General features: G+C 44.4%; 1 protein-coding gene across 1 annotated transcript in view; it reads left to right on the top strand.

Moving 5' to 3' along the window:
* The window catches only part of MYOCD (myocardin), a 101198-nt gene that overhangs the window by 70641 nt on the left and 12507 nt on the right, over positions 1-18050 (top strand). The window contains 5 exon segments of the mRNA XM_041772193.1: positions 3220-3467; positions 5057-5210; positions 13981-14544; positions 14546-14926; positions 17859-18002. Of these exon segments, the coding sequence (XP_041628127.1) occupies positions 3220-3467; positions 5057-5210; positions 13981-14544; positions 14546-14926; positions 17859-18002 (1491 nt within the window).

Genomic DNA, 18050 nt, shown 5'->3' on the forward strand with positions numbered 1-18050 from the left:
AATTGCCAATGAGCACATGAAAAGGCATTCAGTGTCATTAGTCCTCAGAGAAATTAAACTCAAAAATCACAACAAAATATCACTTCACACCTACTACAATGGCTATAATGAAAAAATAACAAGTATTGGTGTGGAGATTGGAGCTCAGAGCTCTCACACATGGTACATCTGCTACAGACACCAGCTTGGTGGTTCCTCAAAATATTAAACACAGAATTACCATATGACCCAGAAATTCCTCCCCTGAGGTATATGCCACCAAAGAATTGAAAATACTTGCTGACCAATGTCTATGAATTCTCAGTTGTTTGATATTCATCATCTCTAAATTAAGAGGATACTACAGGGCTTCTCAAAGACGGAAGCAATCTAGCTCGAGGGAAACATCTCTGCCCTATTGACTTTGTAAGGTACATATGAGGTGTTCTAACAAGATCTTGGACATGAATATTCATGACAGCACTATTCACAATAGTCAAAAGTTGGAACTAACTCAAATGTCTATCAGCTGAGGGGTGGGCAAGCGTGTGGTATATCCACACAATGGAATATGATTCAGTTATAAAGAGGAATGAAGGCCTGACACAGAAATGAGCCTTGAAGGAAGCCAGACACAAAAGGCCACATAGTGTATGATTCCATTTATATGAAATATCCTGAATAGGCAAGTCCATGGAGATGGAGAGCAGATGAGTATTTTCTTGGAATCACAAGATGGAGAAGGGAAAGGGACTGCTTCATGGGTATGGGGTTTCCTTTTGGGTTGGTGAAAATATTCTGGAACTACATAGTGATAACGCTTGCACAACATTGTGAATTGTATACTTTAAAATAGTTACCAGGGTGATTTTTCTGTTATTTGTGTTTTACCACAATAAGAAAGAGGGTCCCCTTTCTGAAGGGGGTGGGCACCACCTTCATCAAGGCCAGTAGCGTAGGAAGCAGAACAGGGGCTGGACTTCAGTCTCCCCGACCCCCTGAGCGGGGTATGCAGTGGTGTGACCATTGTCAGACAGCCTCAAAATGCCATATGAGACCTGCAGATGAGAGGCCTCTTGCTGTGAGTGGAGAAAGGCTTCCTAGGGGATCTGGAGTGTGAGCTGGACTCAGAGGATGAGCCCAAGTTGGATAACAGGTGCAGAAGGAGTTGCAGACAGCAGGAAATTACAAAGAAAAGAGGTTGGAGGGGTAAGCTGTTGGGTGGGGGTGGGGGTGGGGGAGTCATGCAGGTGGGTGAACTGTCTTGTTTGGCAGAGGGGGTTTGGATTTTGTCTTGCAGGGCAGGACAGGCAAACTGATTGTAGGCTGCTGGGGTGGTGCATTGCAGGGCAGGCCCACGGTGTGAGCAGGTTGGAATAGAATGTCTTCTTGCAAAACAATCATGGACCCTCTAGCCACAGACCGCGCCGTGCCCTCTTGCATCATACTAATCACAACTGCTTTACACATTCACGCCTGGGTCTTAAATCACTGAATGTTGTATCCACCTCTGCTTTAGAGAGCCGAATGTGTTCCCCTCCCATGGGCCATGCAGTTCTAGGCAGAAATAGAAACAAAAGCAAAAAAAACAAACTTACAACCTTGTATCCCCTAGTTTCAAAATGAGTCTGAAACTTTACAGTCCTGTGGAATCAGAATTCCACAGGTTCAATAGCCTTTGACTTCCACTCTCCAGAGAAAACAGTCCAATTTGAGTAACTTCTGGAATGCTCAGAGTCCCTACACCAAGGCAACATGAAGGCAAAGTTCCCCAACCCCGACTGACCTGCTAAATCCGGGCCTGCAGCTCCCCCAGATGAGGAGGCAAGTCCTAGGATGAGGCGGGAACAGAAGCTGAGGTGGAGCAAAGCAGGGCCAGGCTGATGGCAGGAGCCCTGCAGAAATGCTCTTATGAGTGCAGAAGACTGATTAATTAATTCAAACACTAATCAATGAAGGAACAAGGAGAAATCCAGCCACCAAGCACACAGGGAATTCTTGTGTTCATCATTTATTACTTTCTGAGAAGAAGCCTCCTTGAGAAAACACAAAAGAGGCTCCAGTGGTGGGATGTGCAGAGGCAGAGAAATTCAAGTTGTATGCTTGGATGGGTCACTTTCAGATGTGTTCTGCGGTTAAAATGGGGAAGCTGCCCAGTGGGACCCTGCCAGCCAGCTATTCAGGGGCCCCCTCTTCTGGACACTGCTGGTACCACATGTCCCCTTTGCAGGGTTGCTCCAAATCCTCAAAACGCTTGTCATGACATCCATGTTCTTCATTTCAGGCTTCTCTAATTAAAGTCAGGGCTTGAAAATTAAATATTTTTTTCAACTGATGACAATACATACTACTGTTTCCTAAAATATGGAGGCCTTTTGATTTCAGGAGCAGGTCATAGGTATAACCACAGTGTCCTGTGAGATCTGTCATTATGTCGCTGGTATCTTTCAGCATCGTTGTATTGGTCACTGAGATAAAAAGTAAGAATATTTTCCTCAATTTTCAGATGAGATGTAGCAAAGTATTTGTACTGTGTTCAGAAATTTGTCTTAACTTCCTGGCCTATAGCTTTGTCTTTTTTCAATGTGTCCAAGTCACGCTCTGCAATGGGAAGCTTCTAGAAGGACCTCAGTGGGTGGCTGACCCTTCTCATATTAAGTCAAATATCATTATCTCAGAGGGTATCAGTTCCTGGGGTTATTTATACCAGTATTTGGGGTATTGGTGGGAGGGGGGGCTATCTTATTTTTCCACTCAAAGCAGCAAAAAGCCACATTAAAGACAAGCTTAATTTGATCCAAGATGATGTCATTAATAAGTCATTGTTCTAAGTGCATCACCAAAGGTGATGAAAGGTCATGTATCCATAGGAAGGAACTTTCTTATGACTCCATATCAAGATCAGATCATGTCCTTTATCAGGCCATCTGTTGGTTTTAGCTTAGGAAAGAATTCTAGGCGAAATGCAGGCTTACATCTTACTCTGCACTGGGAAGGAAATGCTCCTGGAGCCACTTCTAAGATTCATGAACCCCCTTTCTAGGGTGAGGCACTTGCAATAGATCTGTTCAACAGATACCTCAGTGCCCCAGGACCTCTTTGTGCATTGTGCCTTTGCTGAATTGTATTTCTGGGATTCAAGAAAGCTCATTAAACAGAACCTCCTCGTGATGTAGCCATGACATCCATCCATGCCTACCCACCCCTAAAGCACCTGCTGTTTCTTCATCCCCTTTGCAGTCCAAATCTTTGAGCGACAGTAAGAACCGCCACAAAAAGCCCAAGGACCCCAAGCCCAAGGTGAAGAAGCTCAAATATCACCAGTACATCCCCCCAGACCAGAAGGCAGAGAAGTCCCCTCCGCCCATGGACTCGGCCTATGCCCGGCTGCTCCAGCAGCAGCAGCTCTTCCTGCAGCTCCAGATCCTCAGCCAGCAGCAACAGCAGCACCGGCTCAGCTACCCCGGGATTCACCAAGCTCAGCTCAAGTAAGTCGGGAGAGCCCAGGGCAGTGGTAGTGGTGAGCAGAGGCCACTTGGGGAGGCCTCCTCTGTGTCTGAGGCTCAGGGGGCCAGCGCCTGGGTGCCCAGTGAGTCCCCAATTGCACCACATCCTCATCTTATAGGTTTCAAATGGGACTGTATTTAGAAACCATGCCCACCTTTCCAGGAACAGAAGGCCCAGGGTCAGGGGTAGCAAATAAATCGATGTCCTCGTAAGAGGTATCTTTGGGAAAAGAGAAAGGATTGGCACTCTCAGATTGAATTGTAGAAGCAGAAAAGAAAACCCATCTAAGAATGATTCCATTTCTTGGATCTGCTCAGCCCCTATGCTTTGGGAAGCAACAAAGCTGGGTGACTGGGTACCAGCCCCGAAAATTGACTCCGGGACCCAGGCATGTGACCTCACTGTGGGTCACCTTTTAACTAGGTATTCGCTTCAACTCTAAAGTTGGGATGTGGGTTCTGCTACCTGTCCCCGTTCAGCCTCAGGTCGGGTTGGCAATGATGCTGAGTGCAGAGTATAGACGTGCTTAACCAGGCGAGCTGGTGCACCCACAGGACAGCGCATCTGCTCAGCCATAGCTGGCCATGCCCTCTCCCCTATGCCAAAGGCTCTATGGCTCCCCTCTGTCCTCCCAGGTCTCAGCTGGAGTGTCACTTGTCACTTACCACTGAGCACGCACCGTGTTGTCTTCACCCTGCCTCTTCTGCTGATTTATTTCTTGCCTGATCCCTGCAGGCCATTAGCTTGTGACCTGATCTAAACACAAGCTACCCATGAAGGGTTCTTGGTAAAGAACCACCCAAATCTAATGTGTGGGGGGTAGGGGCCTTTCCCCACAGCACCAAGCAATTCTCTGGTGCTGGGTGCCCTACATAGAAGTTGTAACCTGGGCTTTCAGTTGAGCCCAGCTATAGAGTAGAGGTTCCCACAATTTCCACCTTGGGTTTGATTAATTTGCTAGAGTGGCTCGCAGAAATCAGAGAAACACTTTACTTACTAGATCACTGGTTTATTATAAAAGGATATAACTCAGAAACAGCCAGATGGAAGAGATGCATGGGGCAAGGTAAGGGGGGAAAGTGAGGAGCTTCCATGCCCCTTCCAAGCAGGTCACTCCCCTCATTCTCCACGTGTTCACCCACCTGGAAGCTCTCTGAACGCCATTCTTTTAGGTGCTGTGGAGGCTGCATTACACGCAAGAGTGATTAAATCATTGGCCATTGAGGAATGACTCAGCCTCCAGCCCAGTTCCCCAGAGGTCAGAGGGTGGGGCTGACAATCCCAATCTCAAACCACAGGGTTGGTTCTCAGGCAATCAGCCCCCATCCTTAAGTGACCTAGGGGCTTTCACAAAGTTGCCTCACTGACATAATAGGTGACACCTCGGTGGCTCTCATCACTGAAGGAGATTCTAAGGATTTTAGGAGCTCTGTGCCAACAAGAGGGACAGGACCCAATATGTAATTCCTCGTTGTAGATCACAGTACTACACCCCCATATATATATATATATATATATATATATATATTTGGCCCATATTTTAAGTGCCTCTTTTTTGTTTGTTTTTCAGGGAGCCAAATGAACAGATGGTCAGAAATCCAAACTCTGCTTCAACACCACTGAGCAATACCCCTTTGTCTCCTGTCAAAAACAACTTTTCTGGACAAACTGGTGTCTCTTCTCTCAAACCAGGCCCACTGCCATCAAACCTAGATGACCTGAAGGTATAGGATTTGGAGTGATTCTCTTCCCTTTCCTTCCTTCCTTCCTTCCTTCCTTCCTTCCTTCCTTCCTTCCTTCCTTCCCTTCCTTCTTCCTTCCCATCTTTCAACAAATACATCAGTAGTTTTTTTTAAGGTTTTACTTTTAAGTAATCTCTACACCCAACATGGGGCTCGAACTCACAATTGCATGATCAAAAGTTGCATGCTCCACTGACTAAACCAGCCAGGTGCCCCAACAAATACGTAAGTAGATTTTTAACATTTTTAGCACCCCCCCCCCTTCCCATACAGCAGAAGACCCTGGGCTTCTAGCTCAGGTCTTTCACTGGTTGTGCCACCTTGGGTTAGTTTCTTAATTTTTCTGCATCTTAGATTGCTTATTTGCATATGTGATATTTTGTGAGAACCCAGTGGAATCGTATATACATGGTAGAGCTTAGCATAGAGGGTGCTACAAGATTGATGTGGACTTCCAGAATGCTCTAAACCAGCAGTCAGTTCCGTGATGAACTTTTTACCAATCTCTGGTGAAAAACAAGAACCACGGTAAAGGTCTTTTCAAAAATCTAAGTGTGTTCAGCATACCTGACTGCACTTCATTTAAAGTATTTATTTCCTCCTGATGTTTTGAATCTAAAGAAAGATCCTGTTTAGAAACAATGATAGTCGTGGGTGGAAGTTGAATGTTTCTGGTAGAGTTTTGTTTTTTTCTTCATATTAAGTAGGGCTATCATTAAATAAGGATGTTAGTCTTGTGTAACAAGATGAAATGTTGGTAACCCTGTGACCGCTGTGTAATTTGAAACAACATACTGTCCTGTGAAATCCCCAAGTCTGAGAACTTCGGCCTTGACATATGACAACAATGTGTCGAGTGCTACATGCGTCTGGGAGCAGTTAGGATGAATCACGGACTTCAGGGACTTCCGTTCATTGAAATGATCCTGGGCTTCGAGCTGAGCCACACACATTCCAGAGCGGGGCTCACGATTGCATGTTCATCCATCCGCTATTTACAAAAGAACCGAAGGAGGCAGTGGCGGTGCCTGTGACTTCTCTAATGTGTGAGCACACCTGCTCCCCTCAATGCCTCCTCATTGTCTGTGATTCCAACTGTTTACCTGGTTTCCACCCACCTATTACTCTCTTCCCCAAAGGACCTTATCATTTGTCCCTGAAAAGCCAAATCCTACAGATCCCCATGGTCTTCACCGTGCCAGGCTTTCTCAAGCCTTTATTGGTCACTCTCTATTCCCGTTCCCGGTCTTTGGTCATTGTCTGCCTTGGGGGAATGGTGGGATTGGGATTATTTCAAATGAAAAGATTAATTCTATGGCTGCCAATGGCCAACTGCAGTCAATAAAATGTATCTTGGGTTGTGATATCAAAAGCTCCTCTGTTCCTTCCACTTGGAATAAAGATGCTTAGGTTTTCATTGAGCTCGTTCCAATTTAGCATCCACAGACCTGAAGAGGATCTCATAGGCCTGTGATAATGCCCTCCAGAGCAAGTCACCCACCTTCACTCCCCAGGTCATAAATCCATGGAGGTATTAAATTAGGTCCTCTCATCTAGAAAACAATAAGCTAAATGAAGTAAGCCAGACACAACAGGACAACTATCATATGAGTCTACTTCTATAAGATACCTAGAGAAATTCAAAGAGACAAAAAGTAGAATGGTGACTGCCAGGGTTGGGGAGAGGAGGAAAGAGGAGTGGGTGTGTAATGGGTACACAGTTTCTGCTTATAATGTGGGAAATGTTCTGGGGATAGATAATAGCGATGTTTGCACAACAGTGTGAGTGTAGTAATTCCACTGAACTGCATACTTAGAAGTGCTAATAGTGTATTTGATGCCCGTACATCTTTAACCACAATAAAAAAGATTTTTTAGATGCTCCTGGGTGGCTCGGTTGATTAAGCATCTGACTCTTGATTTTTTAGCTCAGGTCTTAATCTCAGGATTGTGAAAAATCTTTTTCAAAAAGTTTTTTTTTTTTTTAAGATTTTTAAAAAATCAGCCTACCTTAGGATGGGAGCCCAGTTCATGTAGATCTGAAGCTTCCTTGACCCCAGACAACATAGTCCCACCCATAGTCACGGGTGATGTGCCATCTGGCAGAGCCACCAAAGATGATTTCCTTGACGGCACACGCTCAGAACAATTGGCTGGCTAGAGTTAGAATTAGCATAGGTTCTGGGAAATGATGATAGCAGCAACTGACATTTTTTTAGTGTAACTATCAGTTGACCATGCTGTATAGATTTGCTTCCATTTTCACCCCGCAGAATAGGTTTTAAATATGAACATAAAAATCAGGACCTCAAAGAGGCTAAATGAATAAGGTCTAACTCATTATCAAATGAGTAAGGCATAAACCATATCAAATATTTTTGATACTTACTTTTATCATGAATGCTATAAAATGATTTGCTATATAGAACAAAGATACTGTTTTTTAATTGTTTTTAAAGGTTTTATTGTTTTTAAAGATTTATTTATTTGAGAGAGAGAGAGAGAGAGAGAGCAAGCATGTGTGGAGGGAGGAGCAGAGGGAGAAGTAAATTCCCGGCTGAGCACAAAGCCCGATGCGGGGCTTGATCCCAGGACCCTGAGATCACAACCTGAGCCAAAGTCAGACACTTCACCAACTGAGCCGCCCAGGTACCCCTAGGAGAAAAATATTGTTGATAAATCTAACATCAACCCTAATGGCACAGGTAAGAGAAGTGAGGGAAATATGTTAGTTCTATGAGGACATAGGTTAACATGTAAAAGAGATTCTTTTATCTCTACATTTTCTCCCCAGACCTGTAGAAGCCATCCCACCTTGGTCTGATCATTTGACAACTTTGTCTTGTGTTTCCAGAACCCACAAGTCAATCCTGGATGCTAACATCTGAAAATAGACTTAGATCTCATCCTGTAGAAGCCTAAGAACCTTTAAATTATGAATAAGTTTGGTAAATTCGTAGGATTTAGTTTTAGTTTCTCTGGTAACACTGATTTGTGTATTTTAAGAAATTAAAGTAGGAAGTCTGGAGTTATATTTGGGAGACATATGACATTTATCATATCAACTCAACATCCCTACATGTGTTGCATGTTGTAAAGTTTTAGTGATCAGTTGTGAGTTTACCATTGATACTGTAGGCACAAGTTTCACTGAGGTCATATGGTAACTGTATAAATGTCTTGCTTACCCCTGCCCCTCCTCCCGCCCCACCAGAAAGAGGTTATGCAAGTTAACCAGCTTATAGATGACAAAGTTGGGGTTTAAACTTAAGTGAGTAATTTTGTTTTGTTTTAATTTAATTTAATTTAATTATTTAATTTAATTTTAAATTCCAGTAGAGTTAACTAATATAAGGTTGTATTAGTTTCAGGTATACAATATAGCAATTCAACAATTCTGTACAACACCCAAAGCTCATCACAACAAGTGTGTTCCTTGATCCTCATCACGTATTTCACCCATCCTGCCACCAGCTTCCCCTCTGGTGACCATCAGTTCTCTATAATTAAGAGTGTGTTCTTGATTTCTCTCTCTCTCTTTTTTCCTTTGCTCTGTTTGTTTCTTAAATTTCACATATGAGCGAAATCACATGGTATTTTGTCTTTCTCTGACTGACCTATTTCACTTAGCATTATACTCTCTCACTCCATCCATGTTGTAGCAAATGGCAAGATTTTTTATTTTTTATGGCCGAGTAATATTCCACGGTATACATATACCACATCTTCTGTATCCATTCATCTATCAATGGACACTGGGCTTCTTCCATAATTTGGCTATTTTAAATAATGCCACTCTAAATATAGAGATCTAAGTATGCCTGTAAATTCCTGTTTTTGTTTTTGTTTTTTTTAGTAAATATCCAGTCGTATGATTACTGGATTGGACACAAGTTCCATTTTTAATTGCGTGATCTCAAAGGTTTTCTTTTGTCACTCAAGATGAGGATGGAAAAGGGGATGGACAGATGGAGAAACCTTAATTGGACTTGGCCACTGGGTGAATGAGGAGAGGTATCACTCAGGATTGGGATACCAGGGGCAGGAAACAGGAGGATAGAATGGGGAAGTGATCTGAACGGGTGTTGGAAAGTGCATTCAGTTTGGGGAAATTGAGTCATAAGTACCATCAGGACAACCAAGAGGGAAAGTCTATCCAGTTTCCAAGCAGTTAGAAACATACCAACTTAGGTCAGCTCAACTGTGTTGTCAGGCTAGGCACAGAAATTTTGGAATTTGGAAAGTAGGTCTGGAAAGTAGGGTGGTTCGTTGAAGCCACAAGACTGAAAGAGATGAAGGAGAGCAATTGGAAAGAGTGGAAAGGGTGGAAGGAGAGAAGAGGAATAAAGGAAGCAGGTGATATAACCACCTCCTTCCTTGGAAAAGGAAGAAATAGGAGGAATTAATGAAGGTGACCCTTACAACAGGCAATCAGAAAGATAAGGTATCGAAGGTGGTTGTTCTCCCCAGATGCTCATGTTTTACTTAAAAAGAGTAAAAGGGTAAAAGCACTGAGAAAAAGAGTTTGATTTCTCATTAAAAGTTATACGTGGGGGGCACCTGGGTGGAGCAGTTAAGCGTCTGACTCTTTTTTTTTTTTTTTTAGAATTTATTTATTTATTCATGAAAGACACACAAAGAGAGGCAGAGACACAGGCAGAGGGAGTAGCAGGCTCCCTGTGGGGAGCCCAATGGGGGACTCGATCCCGGGACCCCAGGGTCATGCCCTGAGCTGAAGGCAGGCGCTCAACCACTGAGCCACCCAGGTGTCCCTAGCATCCAACTCTTGGTTTTGGCTCAGGGTCATGGTCTTGGGATCATGAGATGGAGCCTCCGCACTCAGCAGGGAGCCTGCTTAAGATTCTCCCTCTCCCTCTGCCCTGACCCCAACTCTTGCTCACTCTCTCTCAAATAAATAAATAAATCTTTTTTTTTTTTTAGATATACATGGTAACATCACAGTATATGTACTTTTTTGCTAATGTTGTATGTGGATTTTTTCTTTTTTTCACGTATCTAAGAAACTGGAGAGCCAGAGAGCATGATAGCATGAGGGAGAAACAAGAAAATAATGGGAAATGTAAAAACTGGGAAAAATATGATGGATATTAAGAAATAATTGTTCATGTGGGTTTTTAGTTGTGATAATGGCCTTTGATCCATGTTTTTTTTAATGCACTTATTTTTTTAAGGAAAGATATCAAAATATTTACAGATCAAATTGTGTGATGTGCTTCAAAATAATTCAGGAAATGGAGTGGAAGTGGTTTGAGGTCTAAATGAATCAAGGCTGGGCATGGATGGATTGTTGTTGAAGCTGGTTGATGGGTACATGGGTTTATTATACTTTTTTATCGACTTTTATATATGTTCGACATTTTCTATAATATGCGGTTGAAAGAGTGATCGGCAATTAAAACGTCAGTGAGTGTACACAAACCTTTGTCCCAAGCAAGCCCACACAGCACAATACTCTGAAATGTAAGGTAAACTAAATTCAACAATTATTCAGGTTATTTTGGAATATGAGCTTCATTATTTAATGATGTAGTTTAAAATATTCAGTGCCAGAACATATTCTAAAAATAAACATAGAACTCATTAATTTTAAGTAATTCAAAGTTAAAACAATAATGAGTTGCCATTCTTCACTTTTTCAACCCAGCAAATCTGAGAGAAAATGACAAAACAATACCAGAAAGATGAAGGGGGTGATGGTATGCTTACGCTTGCGGCAGAGTGAGTTGCTATAATCCTTTTAAAATAACTTCTAAGTGATAATAAAGTAATTATTTACTATTGAAACATGATAGTATAGGGAGAAATAAAGAGTATTTTAAAAGATAATTGACCCACAGCATTGCAGAATATATTTCCTTGTAAACTTAATTTTTTAATTTTTTTAAAGATTTTATTTATTTATTCATGAGAGACACAGAGAGAGGCAGAGACACAGGCAGAGGGAGAAGCAGGCTCCATGCAGGGAGCCCGATGTGGGACTGGGTCCCAAGACCCCGGGATCACGCCCTGAGCCCAAAGGCAGACGCTCAAACGCTAAGCCACCCAGATGTCCCCCCAAAATACTAAAATTCTTGCCAAAGAATACATATTGTAAAAATTTCTGTCCTGAATGTTTGTGCCAATCTACCACCAGAAACAGTGCTGAGGCAACATTTTTCAAGCATGAATGTACACACTAAACCACCTGGGTCTCCGGGTAAAATACAGGTTCTGATTCAGTAGATGTAGGGAGGAGGCCTGAGTGTCTGCATTTCTAACACGTCTTCAGATGCCGTCAGAGCTGGTGGTCCAAGGACCACACTGGAATAACAAGGTATTAAGAAACTTTTTTAAAAAACAAATTTTTATTTGCTCATTTTTGCTGCTGTTTCAATAATGCAAAGTGTAATTAATTCCTTTGTCAATCTGATGAATGCAAAAATATGTCTATATTTATTTATTTGGATTACTACTGCTGGTACATGTACATTATTGGCCGTTTTAAAAAAATATATCTTTCATCTGTGACCATGCCCATTACCCATTTGTGTTGATTTATTTCAGGGGTTTGTTAGGCACACTTGGTACATCGAGCTTACTAACACTTTATTATTTGTCCTGCAATTATTTTTGTCTGAGGCTGCTATCAGCATTTGCATTTTCCTTTGGTGTTTTTGACCTATAGGGGTTTTTTATTTTTGTCATCAGTATTTTTAGGATCACCTTCTTTGCTTTTACGCTCAAAAGAGCTTTCCCTGCAGAATATCAGAAGAATATTTCCCTATATGCTCTTCTAGGTGTTTTATGGAATTACTGACTCTTAGATATTTAATGTTTCCTGTTTTAATTACAAAAGTAATATGTGAAATGTTTAGGATGCAGAGATAGAGAGAAGCATTGTTAACATTTTAACCTATGTTTATCTACATATTTTCATCTGCAAGCATAGGTTTAAATACCTATATACATACACACAAATTTCTATAATTCTTAGAAAAATAGAATCAAGCCATTCAAACTACTTTTCACTTAAAAATATATCCATAAACAGTTATTCATTATTTTATGTGAACAAATAAATAAATCTATAAATGTATTTAGCATCAGTTTTATTTTTATTTTTTTTTAATTTTTATTTATTTATGATAGTCACAGAGAGAGAGAGAGAGGCAGAGACACAGGCAGAGGGAGAAGCAGGCTCCATGCACCGGGAGCCTGATGTGGGATTCGATCCCGGGTCTCCAGGATCACGCCCTGGGCCAAAGGCAGGCGCCAAACCGCTGCGCCACCCAGGGATCCCTAGCATCAGTTTTAATGGATTTAAGTATTCCATCATTCATAGACGGTATCACTAATTTAGTTCCCATATTTTTAGATATCGGTAGCTTATCATTGATGAAAATTATAAAAAATGCAGGGATGAAATTATTCCATGTGAATCAACATAATCATGGCAAACGCTTATACCACACTAACCATTTGCGAGACTATTCCGAGCACTTTACAATTGTCAAGCCATTTTAATCCTCACAAAAACATATAAGGTCAATATGATTGTCTCTGTTTTGCAGAAGGGAAATGGACACACAGTGATGACTGAGCTAGGAAGAGGCAAGGTCAGGATTTGAACCAATGGTCTTATCCTGGCATGCTCTCTCTCAGTATGTGACTATTATCTAGCCAGTTATTAAAATATGGATGTAAGCTGAGTGTCATACTATCTGTTGGCAAATTGAATTTAAATTTTTAAAAAGGGAAAAAATTAGGACATAAGTGGGGTGTCTGGATGACTTAGTTGGTTGAACCTCCAACTCTTGATTTCAGCTCAGGTCACAATCTCCAGGTGGTGGGATCAAGCCCTGCATCAGGCTCTCTCGCTCAAGATAAATAAATAAATCTTTAAAAAACAAAAACAAAAACAGGGACTCCTGGGTGGCTCAGTGGTTGAGCATCTCCCTTTGGCTCAGGTTATGATCCCAGAGTCCCGGGACTGAGTCCCGCAAGGCTCCCTGCAGGGAGCCTGCTTCTCCCTCTGCCTGTATCTCTGCCTCTCTCTCTCTCTCTCTCTCTCTCTCTCTCTCTGTCCCTCGTGAATAAATAAGTAAAATCTTAAAAAAAGAAAAAAAAAAAAAGAAAAAAGACAGGATATAGGTGTTAATGGAGAACCATAGTTCTCAAAAACTGATCCTAGGACCAGTGGCATCAGGATCCCTTGGGAACCCATTAAAAATGTACACTCTCGGTCTCCACCCCAGCCCCACTGAAGCAGAAATTCAGGGCTGGGCTGGGTTGTCTGTGCTATATTTGGGGGGCCTGAGGTTCCCTCACCTGTTCAAGTTGGAGAACCTAGGACAGAAAGAACCTGCCAGGGAAAGGGGTGACCTAGGAGCAGAAGACCTGGAGTCTCAGCCTGACCTGCTGATGGCTAAACCCAAGCAGAGATCAGTCTTCCCAGCCATAAGATGGGGCCAGGACCAGGATGGGGGTGGGAAAGTAGTAGAGTAGGTGACCTCTGTGGTTCACGTGGGCTATACATTTCTAGGATTCTGGGATCGTGCGGGGGGCGGGGGGGCGGGAGCACAGTGCAAAACCTATTGCTATCAAGGGCAGGACAGGGATGGGGGTCACCAAGTAATAGGAAAGCGGATGTTGTAAAAGCCCACGTGTGATGTTTTAAAGCTGATGTAATACTTTTTGTGTTTTTAAAGACAGTCCTTAAAAACGGTGCACTCACCACTCCCGGTTTCTGCAGGTCTCTGAGTTAAGACAGCAGCTTCGAATCCGGGGGCTGCCGGTGTCGGGCACCAAGACGGCCCTCATGGACCGGCTGCGGCCTTTCCAGGACTGTTCTGGGAACCCCGTGGCCAACTTCGGTGACATAACGACGGTCACTTTCCCCGTGACGCCCAGCAGCTCGCTGCCCGGCTACCAGTCCTCCCCGACCACCAGCGCCTTATCCAACGGCTTCTACCACTTTGGCAGCACCAGCTCCAGCCCCCCGATCTCGCCCGCCTCGTCCGACCTGTCGGGGGCCGGGTCCCTGCCCGACACCTTCAACGACGCGTCCCCGTCCCTCTGCCTGCACCCGTCCCCGGTCCACGCGTGCACCGAGGAAAGCCTCCTGAGCAGCCTGAACGGGGGCCCCCTCGCCCCCGAGCTGGACGGGCTGGACTCGGAGAAGGACAAGATGCTGGTGGAGAAGCAGAAGGTGATCAACGAGCTCACCTGGAAGCTGCAGCAGGAGCAGCGCCACGTGGAGGAGCTGAGGTTGCAGCTGCAGAAGCAGAAAAGGAGCCACTGCCCCGAGAAGCCACCACCTGCCTCCCTTCCTGGCCGTCCCCATCAAGCAGGAGGACGCCGTCTCCAGCTGTCCCTTCGCACCCCAGCAGAGATCTGGGAAGAGACAAGGCCACGGCTCAGAGGGCCAAGCGCAGGCCTGTGAAGCGGCTGGGCGCCGGCCTCTGGGGCCTGCTCCCTGCCCCGAGGCCTCCTCAGGGCCCAGCGACGCGCTGCCTTCCACGTTTCTCAGCCCCCAGTGCTCCCCTCAGCACTCGCCCCTGGGGGCTGTCAAAAGCCCGCAGCACATCAGTTTGCCCCCATCACCCAACAACCATTACTTCCTGCCCTCCTCTTCAGGCGCCCAAGGAGAAGGGCACAGGATCTCCTCACCTGTCAGCGGCCAGGTGTGTACTGCACAGGTAGGAACTCCTGCTGGTGCCCCCCATGCACCCCTGCTTTCTGGACGTGGGGCGTGGCTTGCTGAGGCCTCCAGAGCCCACATTGGAAGTTTTAACAGGAAGGGTTTACCAAAAGCCCAAAAGCAACTTCCAGTCTTGGTGGTAGACCAGGCTCCCCTCTCTGAGGTTGAGGTTGGCAAACTGTCTTGTAAAGGGCTCATGATGACTACTGTGCCTTCGTGGGCCGTGTGGGCCTGTGTCACAACCACTCAGCAGGACTCTTGTGTCATGAACACAGATGTGCACAACTTGTAAAGGAATGCAAATGGCTGTGCTCCAATAAAACTTCATTTATCCAAACAGGTGGTGGGCCGGATTGCCAACCCCCCTTTTCAGGACTCGTTGGTATAAAGCCTTACCACAGACCAAACCAGTTCCTCAAGAGAGCCAAAGGGGAAGTTACCAGCCCCTCCTGTTCTCTCCATCTATTGGTCTGCACAGTGCAGAGAGTTACTGAGCACCTCCTGTGTGCCAGGCCCTGATCTGGTCTCTGGGGATGAGTGCTGAACTAGTCAAACAGAAATCCCTACTCTCATGGGAAGACAGACAGCAAATAAAATAAACAGGTGAAATATATGATGTATTAGGAGATGATAGATCTTATGGAGAGAAAGCAGAGAGGGCTGGTGGCAGGACATTTTCAGATTTGCAACTTTAAATCAAAAACTTTAAATCCAGGGCCATTTGAATAAATCTATAAAGGAGGTAAGGGAGAGAGCCTGGTGAATATTTGGGGTAAATGAAGAATCCTAAGCACAGGGGCCCCAGGGTGGGAGTTGTGTGTGGAATATTCAGAGATCAGAAGGAAGGTCCGGGCAGCCCAGGTGGCTCAGGGGTTTAGCGCTGGCTTTGGCCTAGGGCGTGATCCTGGAGACTCGGGATCGAGTCCCACATTGGGCTCCCTGCATGGAGCCTGCTTCTCCCTCTGCCTGTGTCTCTGCCTCTCTCTCTCTCTCTCTCTCTGTCTGTCTCATGAATAAATACATAAAATCTTGAAGAAGAAGAAGAGGAGGAGGAGGAGGAAGGAAGGCCTGTGTGGCTGGAGCAGAATGGGAGGCAGTTGTAGAGACGGCTTACGGGAGTAACTAGTTCAAAGACTCAACCAAGGCGATCATGAGAGACTTTCCTTATCCACGTAGCTCAAAAGTCATTAGGAAAGTCTACTTAAGCCTCTGTGAGAAAGAAAATGACATCATCAGGGACGCCTGGGTGACTCAGCGGTTGAGCATCTACCTTCAGCTCAGGTGGTGATCCCGGGGTCCTGGGATCATGTCCCGTATCGGGCTCCCCGCAGGGAGCCTGCTTCTCCCTCTGCCTGTGTCTCTCTCTGTGTGTCTCTCATGAATAAATAAATCTTTTTTAAAAAGTGATATCATCAGAAATTCTGAAATCTACATTATGAGAAAGGAAATAGGAACATAGCCCCCATCACTGGATCCTGCCATATGACCAGTGTTAAGAGGCATGCCTCTGAGTGATCCTGTTAATTGTCACAGCTTTCTGAGCTCCAATTCCTTATTCTTTATTTGCCACTGAGGAAGATGAGGCTCAAGGAGGTTAAACCAGGTGTCCAGGATCACAGGGACCCAGGGTTAGCTGATTCTAAAGGACATGCCTTTCACATACTGGATGTTATGAACTCTGGGAATATGGAGTGTGGCCATAGATAATGGGAATATGCTTTTATGCACTGGCCAGAAGAACACATTCAAGCAAACGATGTCCACTCCAGAGTGGGCACTCTGGGAGGGGCGGGGACCTCACCTGGATTAGCATCACTGCTGACAATGTTTACGGAGAGCACGGTGTCCTAGGCAACAAAGGTAAAAATAGTTCTGGAAACACAGCTCCGGACCCTAAGACCATTCTAACGATATGGATGCTCTCAAGAAGAACTAACATTTGTGCAGTGATTCATAGTTTACAAAGCACTCTCTGAGGACATGGACAAGTTACATGGTAAAAAGATAAAGAGCAATACAGAAGAACATGCCTGATGTGTGCTTCTGGCATCAAACACTGCATGAAGTGTTGGGGAGGGTGGGGGAAGTGGGTTGGTCATGAAGGACTAGAAAGGTCCAGGAGGGTTTTGATTTTTTTTTTTTTTTTTTTTTTGGTTTTTGTTTGTTCAGGAAGGTTTTGCAAAAGGGTTGGACTCAATGAGAAGGGTAGAGCTAAAAAATAAAAAGAAGAAAGAAAGAAAGAAAGAAAGAAAGAAAGAAAGAAAGAAAGAAAGAAAGAAAGAAAGAAGGAAAGAAGAAAAGAAGAAGAAGAAGAAGAAAGAAGAAGAAGAAGAAGAAGAAAGAAAGAAAGAAGAAAGAAAGAAAGAGAAGAAAAGAAAAGAAAAAAGAAGAGTAGGGAAAAGAGCTTTTTTTTTTAAACTTTATTTATTTATCCATGAGAGACACACAGAGAGAGGCAGAGACACAGGCAGAGGGAGAAGCAGGCTCCATGAGGGGAGCCCAATGTGGGACTCGATCCCAGGACCCCAGGATCATACCCTAAGTCGAAAACAGACACTCAAGCACTGAGCCACCCAGGTGTCCTGGTAAAAGAGCATTCTGTGTGGGGAAAGACAGGGAAGTATGATGTGCAGGGCATGCTGAGGGAAGTTTGGGGAGGGATTAGTAGAACATAAGCTTTTGAAGGAAGTGGGACCTGACCTGAAGCATGTTGAACAGTGGTTACAGGGGGGAGACCCAATGCTGTGGCTGACTAGAGCCATGGAAGGTTTTTGAGCAATAGGTGGTGTGTATAAAGCCAGATTTGAGACTTTGATAATGAGATTTAGGGAGATTTGCAAAGATAAGACCCAGGGTAGGGACAGGATTCTCAGCAAAAGCCCTCAAATATGCAGCTGGAGGCCACTTCATTGGTTGTTTCTTCCTTTCAGAACTCAGGGGCACATGAGAGCCATCCTGCAAGCTTCTCTCCCCAGCCTTCCAGCCTCCACCCGCCTTTCTCTGGAGCCCAGGCAGACAGCAGTCATGGTGCTGGGGGCAGCTCTCGTCCCAAAAGCCCAGGTGTCCAGCCAAAGGTAGGCACCTGGGAAAAGAAGTAAATGTTGCCTCTTCCCTCTTCTGCG

Source organism: Vulpes lagopus, chromosome 10 (genome assembly GCF_018345385.1).
Source record: "Vulpes lagopus strain Blue_001 chromosome 10, ASM1834538v1, whole genome shotgun sequence".
NCBI lineage: Eukaryota > Metazoa > Chordata > Mammalia > Carnivora > Canidae > Vulpes > Vulpes lagopus.